Source organism: Dama dama, chromosome 9 (genome assembly GCF_033118175.1).
Source record: "Dama dama isolate Ldn47 chromosome 9, ASM3311817v1, whole genome shotgun sequence".
In the NCBI taxonomy this organism is placed as follows: Eukaryota; Metazoa; Chordata; class Mammalia; order Artiodactyla; family Cervidae; genus Dama; species Dama dama.
The window spans coordinates 50,272,433-50,290,160 of NC_083689.1; the positions used below are offsets into that span (position 1 = coordinate 50,272,433).

The window sequence follows — 17,728 nt, forward strand, 5'->3', positions numbered from 1 at the left end:
ACTCCCCTTCTTGTGCACACTTTCAGCTTATTTATCTTTTTCAAATGATTTTACAATCAAAAAGAAATATGTTTTCCTTCTTCTTCCTCTCTACGTAAAGAGAGTTCAATATATACATTGTTCTGAAGCTTGATTTTTTTCTACTTACCATTATAATTGGAGGTCTTTCTACATCAGAATATGGAGCAGGTCCTCATCTTTTATAAAAGCTGCACAGTATCCCATGGTTCAGATGCATCATAATCTACTTAACTAGATTCCTATTAACGCTCAGTTAGTTTGTTTTTTATTTCTTGCTGTTCCAAACAAGGCTGCAATCAATAGCTCACGGTTCATGCATTTTAGATTTTGATAAATTGCCTCTCGATATACTTTTGATGCCTTTGTCTGTCTAGCAAAATCAGTCTTTGAATGGCTTCTGCAAGCTTCCTCCCCACACAGTCGCTCACTCTCTGCCCTGCACCTCCTACACCTGCTAGGACTTCTCTGGGTGCACTGGCCCCGCTGCACGGTCGTGTGGTGGTTGGTGTGTACGTTTTTCCTGACTGTACCGAGTGGAAACCTCTTCAAGGGCAGAGATCGTGTCTTGGTCATCTCTGTATCACCAGGGCCAAGCACAGGCTCAGCATATAGTAGGTACTTAATAAATAACATAGGAGAGGCAGAAGTGAATGTGGGTAGAAATAAATAGTCATTCCGATTTGCCATGGGTCACCTGCATGCTCTCCTGAGGGGGTATGTGTAAAAGAGCAAAGATTCATGACCCCGACTCTTCTGCCCTCGTTGGGCCATTACAGATGTAGTGCAGCCATGCCTTGTGGCTGGTTGACTGGAAGTGCTGCTTGGAGCAATCCAAGAAGAATGCCTGTTGTTTGCCCTGGCTTCACATTTAAGAACACATGGGTTTCTAACATCATTACCCTCATCATCCCTCAAACAGGGATACAGATTAAACCCAGGGGGAGAGAGCATTTTCAATTAACTGGTCTTACCTCAATTTCCTGATACGAGTTGTTGATCATGGCTATTAGCATATTGAGCAGCACGACCACCATGGTGACATTATAAACACCGTAGAGAACGTAGCCGATGTTCTCGATGAATTTGTGGTCATATTTCAGCACCACCGAGATCACTTCTGACAAGCCAAAGATGGACCAAAATAAGGTTTTGAAGCTTTCTTCAACCCTAGAAGGAAACAGACTGTCCTCTTAGGCAGTTTGCATCAACTGGCAACTCTCACCGGAGAGTTGCCACCATCCAGACATCAGTGGTTACTCTGGAGTGGGGCTGGGGCTGCTGGCTGGTGCCTGATTCTCAAACCATGAGATATTCAGGTCCCTAAGAAAACTGAAAGGACACAGTAAAGGGCAGGCTCTTCTTTCCCGTTCAGTCCTTTTATTGGGGCTCTTGGCTACAGCAGCAGTTCTTATCTTGTTGCAATTACTTTAACATTTAAAATTAACTACCAGGGCAAATGTTTGTCCTTGTAGGTTATTAGCCTCAGAAAGCACACTCTTCCTTCAATAGCCTCTTGAGTGTCTCTTCTCAAACTATCCAGCCCCACAGGAAAGAGGATGGTGTTTGTGAATGGAGCCAGCATCATTGGTGACTAGGGCTTGCTGGTCACTGTCACTCTTAAGCCTCATGACCACCTCTTCAATGGGCTGGCTTATTACCTCCATTTGACAGATGGAAGGAGTGATTACAAGAGCTTTCCCTGCCTTTCCCAGGAGCACTCAGCTGGCAAGTGTGGGTACGAATCCAGGCCTGAGATTTTCAAAAGTAGGGCCTTCAAACCACTAAGCTTTACCTCGACCCTGGCTCTGGGTAATGAGGCCAGCCTCATATATTGGGTGCTCTAATCTAGGGATGAGTGTTTGGGAATGAGAGTTATGAGTCTGATGTGTCCATATTGATCAGATTCACCAGCTAACGGCCTAAACCTCCCCCTGCAGCTCAAGAGGCTGCTCGTGCTGTGAGGGCAGCCCAGGGGAGAGCTGGCTTTTAGGACACTGCTCTTTGATGCTTCTGAGATAACCAAGTTATCAAAATACCTTGGTTTTAAGAGTAGGGTTCAAGCCCATTTCATAGTCTATACTTTGTGGTCTGACCCTATATCAGGTTTGTGACACGTAATTCAATTTAAAAGCTGGGTTTTGGTTGGGTGCTTTAGAGAATGCATGTGTGTGATATCTGAAGGGTTAAGTGCAGGTATTTTAGTTTGCATCCAGATTTTGGGTACTATTATGAGAAAGCACTTTCTTTTTTCTCTTTAACATTTCAGACTTTTAGCACTCACCCACAAATGGCCAGGATTAGCTAGGTCTTGGGGAAAAAAACAGCATTTTTTAGAGGATTGGTATTTATTTGACAAGATGTACAAAAATACTAGTATTCGTCACTTGGGCTAAAAATCCAACACTGACTTGCATGAATTTTCAGCTTTCCTGTGTGTGTGTATGTTTGTGTGTGTGTGTGAGAGAGAGAGAAGGAGTGTGTGTGTGTGTGTGTGTGTGTGTGTGTGTGTGTGTGGCTGGGTGTGTGGGTGTACATGTTGGTGTGTCTAGCCAGCTGTTTGCTCATTCCCCGTGAATCCCAGAGTCTGAAGCCTGAACACTGAACTGAGTTTTTGTTGCCATTATCTGTTTCTGGTTTCTTTGAAATCTGTGAGTTTGGAATATTTAACTTAACTTGGTTTTAGTAAGAAGGAGTTTAGGGGTTCATCAATAACGACTGGGTATCGAGGGCTCATGTCAGAGCTCCAGCGCCTGATGCTAATTCTCCTCACATGAGACACAGCATCCGTTTTCTGTGAAAAAGATGCCGTTCAGCGTGTGGGCATGATTCACCGCAGGTGTTGCCTTCCATTAAGAAGCAATCTTTCGGTGATCGCCCTCGTGGAAGGGAACAGTGGCAGAGAGAATCTAAAACCACTGAATGAGCCACAAATCAAAATGGAAGGAGATGGCAGGATCTGATTTCTCTGACACTTGGTCCCTGCCTAACAGGGTCTGGTGGAAACCAGAGGACATGTTCTCCAAGGGAGGGGGGCTGGGCAGACAGGTACTGGTCCAGGGTAACGCACTTACTGGGAACAACTGAAGAAATGGATGATGCGTTTAACTGAGAGACACTTTACAGAAATTAATTTTCCCTTTCTTACCTTGAAAACCCCACCAACCTTTGGCTGTCATAAATGAAGTAGGCCATTCTGGAACACATCTGGGGAAAACCTTATGCATTTTGATTGGGAAAATGGCCTAGATTCGGCATGCATTTTGTTCTCATTTGCTTCTTGCTGTGAATTTTGTTACTAAGCTGTGATTTACCCCTGGTACCTTCACTTAGGCATTCTATGTTAATAATCTGGAGGAGGAAGAGATTGCTCACTAAGCAGTATGTGTTCCAGTAAGAGAAGAATATTTACAGATCCCTAAACCTCTGCCTTGGTCCCTTCTCTAACACCTCACCCCCCACCCCCAAGGCTTAGAATGCTGATCTGTTCAATTTGTTGTCTGGCTGTCAGACAGTCTTTACACCAGTTTCATTTCTATTCTACAGCTTTAGAAGTTGCCTCTGGACTTGAACTTGGCCATGACCTCCAGGAGAATCTAATTATAAGTGGCCTAGACTCAATGGGACTGCCAGAGTGGAAATGCACCCCTCCAAAGCAGTAAGCCTTAACGTTGGGCTGGGCAGGAAGGGATCTTAGCCAGACTATGCATTTTTAACACATTCTTCTAAGTTCTTTAGAGAGTGTCTGTAGCCCTTGCTTCCTTTCATCATGGAGCAGAAGGTGTTGCAGTAATAAGGATTTCCATTAAGGAAAAGCTGGGCCCATTGTCTCAATCATCTATAACGGCTAGATTCATTACTGGGGTCTCTTGAGTCTTTTATTTGTACTCATGGCCTGTGACGTGAACATTTGGTGGACTAACTGGATAGATTGTTTTTGCTGTTGTTGTTTCTCAGACGGGATCTTATGGGCTGAGTTTATGCCCAATTAGCTGGGTTAAGTGGTAAATGGTAAGCAATATAATATGTTGTCCATACATATAACTAAATTCTAAGTGGAACTGAACCATTTAATGTTTAAAAATTACATAGTCAAAAAGCCAGAATAAGATATTAATATTTATATAATCTTGGTCTGGGAGAAGTTTAAGAAACTAAAAAGGGAAAGATGGAAAGGCATGCAAACATAAAGCTTGACTTGTACATGTTGAAAACATATTAAGTAAAATTATAAGGCAAAAGACTGAGGAAAGGATTTGCGGCACATATGACAACGGCTGATGTCTTTCTGACATAAAGAGCTCTTATAAATTGATATGAAATGACAGACATCCTTGCTGGAAAATAAATGGGGGACACAATCTTCCATGAAAACTTGATGCTTTTTGTGGTGACAATAGCTCCACAAGTAACTTAATAGATCAGGTTAGTGGCATCTTCTGGTTTAATATGTAGTAGGCAACAAATGAAACTTGTCCTCCCTGCCCTGTGTTACCTTGACCTTGGAAACCCATAATAATGTATTCTTAGAGAGAAGGCCCCAAGATCTTGGGCATTGGAGCTAGCCCCAATGTCATGTGCGGTTATGATACTCTCTGAGTCATGTACCAATCATCACTCGTAATTTTCAGGAGCTATGGGGTACAGGGCATGGGGCAGAAGACCAGTCACTGCAGAGGTCTGGGGCTGTCTTTCAAGAAGAAAGTATCTTGTGGTTGATTTAGTTGATATTCACCATGAGGCCACTCCTTTCACAAAAAGCCCCCACTCTCAGATGGCTGGTCTCTAGGCTAAATTTGAGGTTCTTTACTGATAGGGGTGGGAGCTGCTAGTTCTTTATTTGCTCCCACCCACCCTGGCTATTTACCAAGCTCGCCACAGTTTCTTGCAGTTGGGTCAGTCACGGGACTCTTCACAGAGATGGCTGGAGGAGTGAGAAAGCAAAGATGCATGCCTGGCTTCGAATCCCAGCCCTGTTATGCACTGCCTGTAAGAACTTGAGCATGTTACAAAACCTGCTTGAGCCTCAGTTTCCTGTGCTATGAAAGGGATAGTGATGCTATATTATTAAGTTGCTGTAAGATTAAATGGAACAACCCACGTAAAGTGTATAGTAAGGGTCCAATAAATGGTATCTATTATTTTTATCCATGTGTTTATTTGCTGAACATTCACTGAACTCTGCTTACTTGCCAGCCACCCTACAGAGCGGGATGCATGATGCACAGAACTGGTTTGTTTTGTGGAGGTTCCAGGCTAAAGCAAGCCCCCTGGTGTGAGCAAGTGCTACAAGGCTGTGGGCAAGGATACTTTGGCCACCTTGCCCTACACAGGAACAACACGTACAAGTCCATCAACCCTCAGGGGCTTCCACACGCGGCTGAATGGAGTTAATCCAGCAGCATATTGACTTTTCTGAACAAGGTTCATTTTACTTGCTGTCTGCAAAGATCATCACCAACCCTTGATTTCATGCAAATGCTCCTTCTGATTTCTCCACCCTGTGCTGTCTTTGACTGTTTGACTCCTGCCTTGCTGTAGAAGGGGCTGAGGTTTCATCAATAGGTCACCCTAGCATAAAAAGTGCTTCTAACGAAGTCAGAGAGGAAGAGTGCCTGGGGGTGATATTGAGTAGACCCTGATTCACCCTTTTACTGGGCGGGGTGTGTGTGGGGGAAGGTTGGGGCTGACTTGTCATGCAGAAGGCAGGGAGGAGATAATCCGCTCTCTACCAGGCTGTCTCGCCTGGATAATAGGAATTTAATAATAGGTTGCCTGAAGAGGCAGTTGTGTCAGGGCCTCAGAGAACAAACAAGGCGAAGATTTGGGGTGATTGTTATGGAAATCACTGCTGCTTCAGAATACCACAAGGCCTTTCCCCCCAGTGTCATGGAACTCTGTTCCCCAACCCCAAACAGTTCAGTTTGGCTACCTACCCAAGTCTGCACGTGCATGCATGCGTGCATGCTAAGTCACTTCATCTGTGTTCAACTCTGTGTGACCCTATGGACTGTAGCCCGCTGGGCTCCTCTGTCCATGGGATTAAAAGCAACTTCAAATTAAGCAGGAGTTTCAACTCCTGAAAGGCTGTTTCTCAAGTTGGAAGACAATAGCTGGCCTTGAGCTAGAGTTCTGCTGAAGCAGGAACAATACTCACCTGCCTCCCAGTGGGGGCTGTGAGGTGCTTGGAATCCAGAAAGACACCACACGAGGGCTATGCCTCTCCAATGACAAGCTCTTGCACCAGGCTTGAGGGTGGTCAGGGCAGGAGAGTTCAGTGCCTGAGGAAGTCTGGACTGCACCCCTGCCATGCCCTCTGATTCACCTCTTGGTTTATCCTGGGCCCTGAATGAGGAGTGATTTAGATGGTCCAGTAGTTGAGGAGTCTGGCCCCAGAATCAGGGCTGAGGAACTGGGGTGCACAGAGCCTGGGTTGATTCATGCTGAGGGTCCACCTCTCTCCCTGGGAGCCTGGTTGCCCCTTGAGGGCAGAGCTTCCTTAAAGTCTTCCTTAAAGTCCCAGACCTAGTACAGAACTTGGTACAATGAAGGTACTCAATAAACTCAGGGTCCTTTGAATGAATGAGTCCCCGTTGCACATTCCGATTTCCTGCTCCTGATCCCAGTGTTGTAGGGAGGCTCTGGTGAAGCAGTCAGAGTGCAGGTTCTGTGTCTGACTGTGAGCTTTTGGCTAAATAATGTAGCCTCTCTGTGCCTCATTTTTTCTAGCTTCAGAATGGGAAAACAATCTCTACCTCATAGGGTTGTGGAGAAGGCAATGGCAACCCACTCCAGTATTCTTGCCTGGAGAATCCCAGGGACAGAGGAGCCTGGTGGGCTGCCGTCTATGGGGCTGCACAGAGTTGGACACGACTGAAGTGACTTAGCAGCAGCAGCATAGGGTTGTGGTGAGGATTAAATGAGTTAATGGAATGCTTGTGAGGTGAACAAAATACTGCTTGGCACATAACAAATATGCAATAAATGTGGCTACTGTTAGCATGGTCCCCCCTCTCCCCCAACCCTTAGCTGCAAAGGCTCCAGCATCACGTTGACTCTTGTACCCTACAATCAATTTTCAGAATAATCCTTTGAAACTATGAATCAGATCCTGCCTGTTTTCCTTAACAGCTTCCCATAGGCTAACAACTAGTCACTCAGCTGGGGCTCCCCTGACCTCATGCTGGCTCGCCCCTCACTCAGGGTCCTGTGTCCTTGTCCCTCTGCCAGGATCACCCTTCCCCTTCCTCCCCACATGGCTGTCCCCCTCATTCTTCTCAGCCCTTAAACTGTAACCTTAATTGTCACCTGGTCAGGTCAGCCTTCTCTGATCATATCTGAAGGAGGTCCTTTCCTGATTATTATCTCAGATGATAAAGAATCTGTCTGCAATGCAGGAGACCTGGGCTCAATCCCTGTCAGGGAAGATCCCATGGAAAAAGAAATGGCTACCCACTCCAGTATTCTTGCCTGGAGAATCCCATGGACAGAGGAGCCTGGCAGGCTATAGTCCATGGGGTCACAAGACACAACTGAGGGACTAACACTTTTGTTGCAGGAAAGAGGACCCCCTTCCAGGGTCCGAAACTGGGCTCTTGTCTAACACTCGGAAAAGAATTGTCCGAGGAGACACGTGCTGACAAAGCAAGAGATTTTATTGGGAAAGGGCACCCGGGTGGAGAGCAGGAGGGTAAGGGAACCCAGGAGAACTGCTCTGCCGCGTGGCTCGCAGTCTTGGGTTTTATGGTGATGGGATTAGTTTCCGGGTGGTCTTTGGCCAATCATTCTAATTCAGAGTCTTTCCTGGTGGCGCACGCATCGCTCAGCCAAGATGGATGCTAGCAAGAGGGATTCTGGGACGTGGACGGACAGGTAGTGTCTCCTCTCGATCTTTCCCGAACTCTTCCGGCTGGTGGTGGCCTATTAGTTCCGTATTCCTTATCAGGATCTCCTGCCATAAAACAACTCATGCAAATGGTTACTATGGTACCTGACCAGGGTGGGCGGTTTCAATCAGTGTGCTTCCCCTAACACTTTCACTTTCACGATGTTTCTACTTCCTTCCTAGCTCTTCACACTTAATTTAAAATGTTCTGGGACTTCTCTGGTGCTCCAGTGGTTAAGTCTCTGCCCTTCCGATGCAAGAGGTATGGATTTGATCCCTGTTTGGGGGACAAAGATCCCACACGCCATGTGGCATGGCCAAAAATGTTCTCATTTGTCTTTTTGTTTATGTTTTATCACCATCAACATCATTTTCCCTCTTTTCCCATTCACAGAGCATTGTGACCTGCAGGTGGTCATGACTTGCACACGGCTCTTCCACCAATGCCCAGAACAGGGGGGTCTCAGGAGACATCTTTCATCAATGAATGACTGAAGCTGGGAAACCGAGGCATGCTGTGATTTGTCTTAGCCAGCTTGCCTCAGACTCACCTCATAGCTAGCTGTTTTTCTGTTAATATTCTAGAGCGAGCCCTGGACAGTCCAGTTTTCTGTCACTCTGTCACTTTGAAGAATGACAGGTACACCTTATTTCCATCTTAGAGTTGCATTTTGGTGAATAAAAGGTTGAAATTTCCTTATTTAAGATGTTGCAAGTCAGTCTGAGAATAAGATAGAGGAGTGCCCGCAAATACGCTCTGAAGGCGTCATCCAAAAAAGCACATTTCCTGTGTTCCGTCAAGTCTCTTTCCTCACAACTTTGCAGGCTCTTGGCCTGTTCCAGGAGCTCAAACGTAGCAGGCTTTAAGAATTCATGTCATGAATAAACATGAGGAGAGGGTATAAGTAAACATTATACGATAGCAGAATGTCTGCTGTCATAGGTATAATAGAATAGAATAGAATAATATAGAATATATAGAATACAATAATATATAGAATATAATAGAATAATAGGTATAATCATTCTTCTAAAGCTCAGGGAAAGATATATATTTTTATCACTTCTTGGAGGATTATGTGAAGATAAGTTATATTAGGCCCAAATTATTAATTTTTTTGACACATAAAGGTTATTCTCAGATGCCCAACCTTTCTGAGTCTGACCTGAGCCTCAGCATTGACCACTGCCATCTCCTCCATCAAGTCTTCAATCTCTCTGGGCTAGTTTCCCCTATGAAAATGGGTACAATGAGCTCTCTCATTCCCCCCAAACCCTTAAGCCTAACTTGAATGTATAAGATGAAAGATGAGATGATAACTTTCAAATATGATACAGAATGATAACACTTCCATACTGGGGATGCCCATATTGCAACATAGACCCGGCACCCTGGGAAAACCTCTCCTCCGTAGAGCCCAGGAGGCTGACCCCACTCCACGTTCCCACCTGCAAACTCACTCAGCATGCTCGGTACAAGGAACATGGCAGAGGCCACAGTCCCATGATGCTGTTCTGATTTCTCCTGACTGGCTGCTGGTTACAGTGAGTTGCATGAGGGCAGACAATGCCATTCAACCTCAGCTGCCCAGCAGGTCCTCCTCTACTGGCAGGCCCTTCTTGCAGATGTGGCCCTTTGCTCTCAGTAGGCCCCTCTGGCTCATCACTCCCTTCTGAATGTTTCTGGGTCTATATGGCTCACCCGACCATCTCCTTTTCCTCCCTTCCTCGGATCAGGGAAGTCTCAGGCTCTTCTGTTTACAAAGCACAATGTGACATTTATAGCTCAAGAGCCCTTTTCACCCCTTCAGCAGGTCTCTGCTTGTCCCTTGGTACTGAGGATGGGCCCTCCTCAAGGCCCCCATTGCTCCTCTAGTCCTTCAGTGGTCCATGCATGGACCACTTCATGCATGCTTCTGGAAGATAGTTTGGAGTGTCTGACTTCAGCTCTGCTGGGTGTGGGTTCTGGGAAAGGCCAAACAAAGCCCCTATTCCTTTCTCCAGGCGCTGGGCACTTACCCTCTTCCCCATGATACCCTCTTGATTCTCTTTCTACATCCTTCTAGGGCCTAATCAACATCAGAACCCGAGAACATCCTCCTTTCCCCCCACCCACACACCCTGACATGCAGGCAGCCGCCATGACTCATCCACTCTAACCTCCTTCTCCATTGCCTGTTCTCCGTCCTGGCTGCCACCCCTTAGCGCGGACTTGCGTCCTCTCATATTGTGGTTCCTGCCACGGCCTCTTTATGCATCCATCGGCTTCCTTCAGAGCTGCATTTCTTCCAGAACATTTGCTCCGTTGCAGATATGCCCTTATTCCTATGACTGTTTGACTAATATCGGTCTTCCCAACCAGTCTGCAAGTTCCATGAGTATTTCTGCTCATTATAAAACCTCCTTTGGAGAAGGAGCCTGGTGGGCTACAGTCCATGGGGTCGTAGAGTCGGACACGATTCTGCGACTAACTTTGGAGAAGAAAGTGGCAACCCACTCCAGTATCTTGCCTGGAAAACCCCATGGATGGAGGAGCCTGGTGGGCTACAGTCCATGGGGTTGCAAAGAGTCGGACACGACTAAGCAACTAACACATTCCCAACCAGTCTGCAAGTTCCATGAGTATTTCTGCTCGTTATAAAACCCCCAGCACCAAGCTCAGGCCCTTCCTCTGCCTTCCAACCCACCCTTTACACTATTGTCACAGCCTCTTGCTGGAAGCAGATAAAACCAGCTTCCTCTTTTTAAAAAGGCCTTAGAGACGCTAACACCCTATTGGGACTTACTTCTAAAGACCATCACAGTCTAGCTCCTGCTGGATTATCTGATTGAATTTTCAACCATTTCCCCAAACTCTCACCTACTTGCCTACTTTCTTTTCACAAAGTTTACTCTTCAATGTACCACAGGCTCTAAGACAACACTTAGCATTCTAACTATAGGCTGCAACAGATGTTATGGCAGGGGATCCAGATGTTTAAACAGGAAAGGAATAGAGATCACCATTGCCTCAGGCATGGGGAAGAGCTAACCTTTGGGCAGATTTCTTAATTGCTCCTTGACCATGGGGCTCTCCCCTCAGTCTTTGTTTTTAGCTTCTAGAATTTCTTCTGCTTCTCTTTCTGTTTCTGCATAAATGCCTTATCTCACCCATCCCCTTGGCCTGTTTCTTGGGCTGCTTCAGGGGCTTCTTCTTGCCACCTTTTGTGGCTGAACGTGCTATTTGTTGTCCCTTCCCCAGACCTTGCCACTGGAAGCAGCTTTTGCTATTGTTAAGAAAATTCTCATATATTATGAGGCATTGAAACATCTGAACAAATCCAAATCAGGGGAATGAGGCAGCTGCTTTCTCCACTTAAAAAAAGTGCTCAGCTCCTTTACCTCAAACAGGCCTCCACAGTCCTCTGTTTAGGGTCACCCCCCTCCATGAATCCTTCCCTCACCCTGCCAGGCAGATTTCAGTGCTTCCTCCTCAATGGGCTTCCTGAGTACCCTTTGATCATGTGGTGTAAATAACTGATGCCCCCACCGTTTGTTGAAATTCCCTACTTGTCTATGAGTTCCTCAAGGATGGGAAGATTGTATTATTAATCTTTATAACCTCAGGGCCAAACATAGAACTTGGCATGGAGTAGCTGCTCCATAACATTTGTCAAATGAATAAGCACGGTTTGGAATAGAAACATGCTTTACCCGGGGACAATCACAGGCTGCTTATTGAGAGTGGAGATATATAGAATCATCAAGCTCCTAAGGACAATCAAAACCTGAATTTAATATGCCATTCTTTAGTATTTAGTGTCATAGGAAAGTGACCCAACTTTTAAAGACACTTAGCTTCTACCTTGGAGCACAGGCCCTGGTGTGGGAGTGGGGGAATTTTAGGTCAAAAGGTGGAGGACAGGCCTGAAGCCATGCAGATCTGGGTCCAAACCCTCTTCTTGGTTCTGTGGTCCTGGGCAAGTCCAGTATCTCACTGAGCCTCAGTTTCTCGGTAGTGGTGCTGGTGTTATTCCACTGTTGTGTGGATTAAATGAGAGGGCAGATCATGTGTCTGTTATGAGCTGTTCAGCCGCAGGGTGGTGCGGTGGCCCTGGGGTGCGGTATGTGTGGGCAGAGTCTCAGCGAGTCTCTTCCTCAGCCCCAGGGCTCACCTCCTGGCTGGCTGGAGGGAGGAGCTGGCTTTCCTGCAGCCCCGCTGAGGTGGCTGGAGCTGACTCGGTGCCTTCTGCCTCTGGTGTGCATATGAGTTTCTGTACATAGAGTATGGAAACTTTCCATGACTATCAGAGAAAACAGAAGCTTCTAATTTTGCCCAGCACTGCTGAAGTTCCTTTTGTTAAAATGATTCCTCAGAAATGGAATAACCTTAAGAGAGGTATTTTTTTAATTAGAAATGTCTCAACCCAGCTCTGCTATGAAGTTGACTCCACGACAGCCTGCAGAAAAGATTGGCTGGGATCCCTTTTGAGGGTCAGGGCCTACATTTAATCTCCAGTCAAAACTAAGTGGGGGAGGCCAAGTTCACCCAAAGAGAAGACCAGGAGCCCATCCTGAGTCATGTCAGAGAGCCCTTCGCTTTCCTGCTCTGGGACCCCTCGTTGCCCCCAGCTCCTTCTATTCTTCTTTGGGTACCTGTCCTACCACAGTCACCAGTTGGAGTATAGGGAAACCCACCCTTTCCCTTGGCATTCTCACCAAGCTGTATGTCACTAGTAAGCCAAGGATTTTTGTCTCTCTTTTTCCAACACTGTAACTAGAGCGCTGGACCCCAAGGTCTCCATATGATCTCTAAGCAGAAAAGCTTTGCCTTATGGAATATGTGCGTTCCAACAAAGGGGGCTGCAAAAGAAAACTCCAGGAAGCAAATCCTATGCGTCTACTAATTTTCATGATAACATCAAAGATATGTTCCCAATAAGAACACAATCTCTCACAGTTGGAATTGAGAACTTTAAGACTTTTTGAAAGAAAATGCATTTTCAGGCGATTTCACTTCCACTTCCTTACCCTTATCCTTGTCTCAGGACACTTGGGTTTCATACTCTGAGAGCATAAAGCTGGTCTGCACACCTTCTCCTCCTCCCCTCTGGCTGTCTGCAGTATCGAACAGAAATGACTCAGAGACTGAGCTGCCAGAGGTGCCTGTCTGTCATGGGCAGACAAGCCCAGCCCACTGCCCAGTGGCCTGTGCACACACGTCCCTGTTCTTACGCCTCCCTGAATGCCAGCTCCTGACACTGAAGCCACTGTGAAATGTAAGCAGACCTTTGGTTCTGAAGGGAAAGGAAGCAGGAAAGTTGGGAACTGCTCCTAGGATTTGACTGCTGACCGTGCTCTCTGCTGGGAATGGCTACCTATTCTGACTGCAGAGGGCTTGAAATTCTCTCAGTAAGACTCTCACTTGGTTCAACAAGGGCTTTGCTGGTGGCTCAGACAGTTAAGAATCTGCCTGAAATGCAGGAGATCTGGGTTTGATCCCAGGTTTGGGAAGATCCCATGGAGAAGGGAATGGCTACCCTCTCCAGTATTCTTGCCTGGAGAATCCCATGGACAGAGGAGCCTGGTGAACTATAGTCCACTGGTGGGCCAAAGGGAGGATTCTGAGCTGGGCAGAGTGGCCTGGGTATGGGCTGCTATGAAGCATTCACCAAGGGAGTCATTCAGCTTTATTGTCAGTCTTGCAGGCACTCAGAGTAGCTCTGAGTCCCCCAAATCATGAGAATCCTTTATCCTCATGTGGCTCTTTGCATATCAAGAAGATCTCAGGTGGGGGGGGGGGGGGGCGGTTAGTGATATGCTCCAGAGAGCAGTCAAAAGGTAAGAGATGACATTTACAAAAATCCATTCTTTCCTCTCCACTTCACTGCTCTATTGACTGTTTCCCTGTTCAATCAAATCCTATTCACAGTTCCACATCCCCATTCAGGGGCTGCCAAGGCGATAAATATCCTGTCCTTTCTTTACCATGCTTGCCGCTGCCATGCCTTTTTCTCTCCCTTGCCCATCCTGGAGGGCCTGGATCCTTTCTGCTTGGGTCTCTCATGTCTACAGAGTCTCTACTCAGTTCCCAGCACCTGGGACAAACCAAGCGCTTTGGCCCCTCCTGCTGCTTTCACCTTTCCCCATGACTCTTCCCAATGCCGAAGACTCCTCCCTAGACTGGCTGTGTGTGTCCAGCTGAGAATCGTCGGCCCATCAGCCCTACTCTTGCACCTTCCCTGGTAGCTCAGTTGGTAAAGAATCCGCCTGCAATGCAGGAGACCCTGGTTTGATCCCTGGGTCGGGAAGATCCTCTAGAGAAGGGATAGGCTACCCACTCTAGTATTCTTGGGCTTCCCTGGTGGCTCAGCTGGTAAAGAATCCGCCTGCAATGCAGGAGACCCTGGTTTGATTCCTGGATTGGGAAGATCCCCTGGAGAAGGGAAAAGCTACCCACTCCAGTATTCTGGCCTGGAGAATTCCATGGACTGTAGAGTCCATGCGGTCTCAAAGAGTTGGACATGACCAAGCAACTTTCACTCACAACCCTACTGTTAAGTTATGACCTTGTTCATGTCCCAGGTGTCATGGTGCTGACTTTTGGAGGAACCGTGAGCTAACAGTACAGCTTCCTTGTAGGGGGAGCAAAGGGGGATTGCACAGAACACCCAGGGCAGGAGAAAGGAGACAGAGGTCCTCATGCTCACGTTCCCCATTGATTGCTTACTCTACTGCTCTGAATTTGTCTTTGCTTTCTCCTGTGGGTTCCCTCATGCTTGTTTATGAAGGATTTAGTGAGCAATGCTGTGTACAAGGCGTCATCCTAGACTGAAAACACAGGAAGAACATCAGGGCCTGACCACAGAGGGTCAGAGCCCTTGTGTCAAGACTGACGTCTTGACTTGATGTCAGTAAACAGTGCATCCCACCCTGGGTGCATACAGTTAGCTTTGCCTCTAGCAGATCCAGAGCAAAATTTGCTTTTGGGTGATTCAAGCTTATTTCACCCCTTCAACAGCTCATCACATAGTGTTGGAGTGCTATAAAATAGTCCACCTGACTCACTAATACATTTGGCCTGATCTGGTGAATAGCTGGTAGGCGAGGTCCCTGTCCAGAAAGGGTCCTAGGAACAGTCAGTACCCAGGTGTCCTTTCTTGTAGCTCAATCCACACCCTCTTCCTCCTTATCCACCATCTCCAGTATTATCACTGACTGAAGGCTCATTATATGCCAAGCACTGTATTCAATTTCTTCATTTTGGATCCTTACAATAATCCTGTGAAGATGGCCATCTTGATGTTGTCATTTCAGAGCTGGGGACATGAATGCCCTGGGGCCGGGGTGGGGTGGGGAATGAAGCACTTGCCCAGGACCACAGAACCAGTAGAGAAGAGCTCAGACTGTCAGACTGAAACCTAGCCTGTCTGAGCCGGGGGTGCGGTGGGCTGAGACACACAGCCAGCCACCCTCGGGTACCTTTCTCAGCACTGGGCCAGGCCCCGGCTCTCTGTGAACACACACTGATTCTTTGCCTCAGACAGTAACAGCTTCTGTGCTTCAGTAGCTCCAGAGGCCCACCCTTCTAGGCAGTTCCACTTGGGCTCAGCAGTGCAGTCTACAATTCAGAGCTGAGGGGCATGGGGCCCATTGCACTCGGTCTGGGTTCTTCAAGTCATGGACCTTCCCTTGAAGGGTGATTTCTCTGGGAGAAGGGTCAAGTGGAGGTCCTACTGCAAGGTGGGACCTGCTCAGGGAGTCTGCACGGTGTGGCTCCACCCTTGTCACTGGTTGGAAAAAACTTCCAGCCCCCTTGGGGCTTCTTGGGGACCCGTGTCAGCAAGAGTTTAGCCCTGTTGGTCCCAGCTGCCATGCTTGTGGCTGAAGACCTGACTGTCCTTCCGTCCAGACTCTGGATGGAAGCCTTGAAGGCTGGGAGCAATTCTGGGACGAGGTGAGCCTGGGGCGGGGCCTGGACTGGAAATGCTTCTGGGCTTCATGCACTTTATAGAACCGCTTCGTTTATTCATGAAGGTATTTATCAACCTTATTATGAGGTTTTTATGAACCTTATTTCCATTTTACCAGTGAGGACACAGAGGCTCAGACCAATCTAGTGACCTGTCTTAAGGTTATTGGCTACTAAATGCCCACGCCAGGATGTAAACTCAGATTTGCCAGATTCTTCTACTAGACTACTGCTCAGTGCTACCGAGGGTCCTCCAGGAGACCACCCAGCATCCCCCGGGGGGAGGAGCTCCAGGTCTTTGTGGACATGGGCTTGGTGAGCTCTGTCCCCACCCCGGGGAGGGATTAGGGTGGGGGGAGGCCAAGGCTTTGCTCACTCTGCCTGCAGCAGCTCCTTCTGGTCCCCGAGGTTAGTTGGCTTGACAAGTACCTTGTCTCAGGTCACTCCACCTCCTCTTGTCTCCCCTTCCAGGGCCTTCTGTGCTGCTGAGGCATGTGATGCTGCAGAACTTGCTCGCTGCCTGTATACAACGCTGGTCTGCCCAGCCAGGCATGGAGAGCTGCTGAGCTGTGCCCACAGGCAGACTTGTGCGGATATGGTTTCCCCAGGGGCTAACCTGGAAGTGTTAGGTACGTAAATGTCCTGTTGAGTGAATTTGACTAATGAGAGAAAGCAGGTGGGAAAGATGTGGCTGATAAATTCTCTAATTCTATCCTGATGGGCTATTCTGCAGTTCAGGACTGTATGTCTCACTGTAGAAGTCTGTCATGACCAAGTTGTGGGTCTTGGTAGATGGTGGCCCGATCAGCAACATGTATGTGCTTTCCCTCCTCCTACATGCCATTTTCTTTTTTCCTTCGATCTTATTTCATTTGGATTGCAACTTCTCTCCAATGAAATGTTGGCATGCAAGACTCGCCCAGGGTTTTGCTTTCTAGGTAACACAGATTAAGCTAATTGTAATAGTAATAATTCCATTTATTTTACTATGTGGCAGCTAAATCACCTTATTGAATCCTCACACTATCCCTATTAAGCAGGTATTATTAGTTGACTAATTTTAAAGATGAGGAAACTAAGACTCAAAGAAGTTAAGGAACATGCTCATGGCCACATAGCATGTAAGATTTAAGTGAAGGTTTAATGTAGCTCTTCTGTTCTTCCAACACCAGAACCTGAACTTGAAACCACCCTCGACTAAAGTCGCCTTTAACCTTTAGAAATGCCAAGGAAACCTGAGTCTCCTGCAAGGAACCACCTGCAAGAGGCTGCCAAGGATGCCTGGGGAGCCGGGGCGCTCCTCAGGAGAGGGCTCTGGGATACTCACGTTGTAAATGCTGGGTTGTACTTTGCACCTCGGTAGTAGGAGTACAGATTGAACATCCCAATCATGAAGGCCACAAATACCATGATGAAAATGACCATGAACTTGAAGATATCTTTCACGGTTCTTCCCAGGGAGATCTGCAGAGGCCCAAAACTCTCGTTGGCTGGCAGGATGTATGCGATGCGAGAGAAGCTCAGCACGACAGCTATCGCGTATAGCCCTTCTGATATGATCTGAGGGTCTGAAGGCCACCACTTGTCCCTGGCTGAAAGAAAACAAGCTGGGTGACTCACCGGGCCACAGGATCTGCTCTGGAAGAGAAACCAGTTAGGCATCTGTAGAGGCCTCTGACCTCATCACTTGTCTGCCTGCCCTTGTCTTTCATCCCAATACATTGAAGGTGCCACCCTCCCTCTTGGCATATGCTGGCTCATCTGTCTAGAGCACCCTCCCCTTACTTCAATCCCAGCCTTCCTTTAAGACCCTGCTCTAGTGTCAGCTCTTTTGGGACGTCCTCTGTGCCCCCCTTCACCCCCCACCCCCTGCC

The 17,728-nt window shown here is 47.3% G+C and overlaps 1 protein-coding gene across 1 annotated transcript in view; it reads right to left on the reverse strand.

Moving 5' to 3' along the window:
* TRPC7 (transient receptor potential cation channel subfamily C member 7) overlaps window positions 1-17,728 on the reverse strand; it is a 140,562-nt gene that overhangs the window by 15,025 nt on the left and 107,809 nt on the right. Inside the window, exons 7-8 of the mRNA XM_061151351.1 lie at window positions 17,182-17,446; window positions 993-1,188 (exon numbers count right to left, since the gene is read on the reverse strand). Of these exons, the coding sequence (XP_061007334.1) occupies window positions 993-1,188; window positions 17,182-17,446 (461 nt within the window). The remainder of the gene's footprint in view (window positions 1-992; window positions 1,189-17,181; window positions 17,447-17,728) is intronic.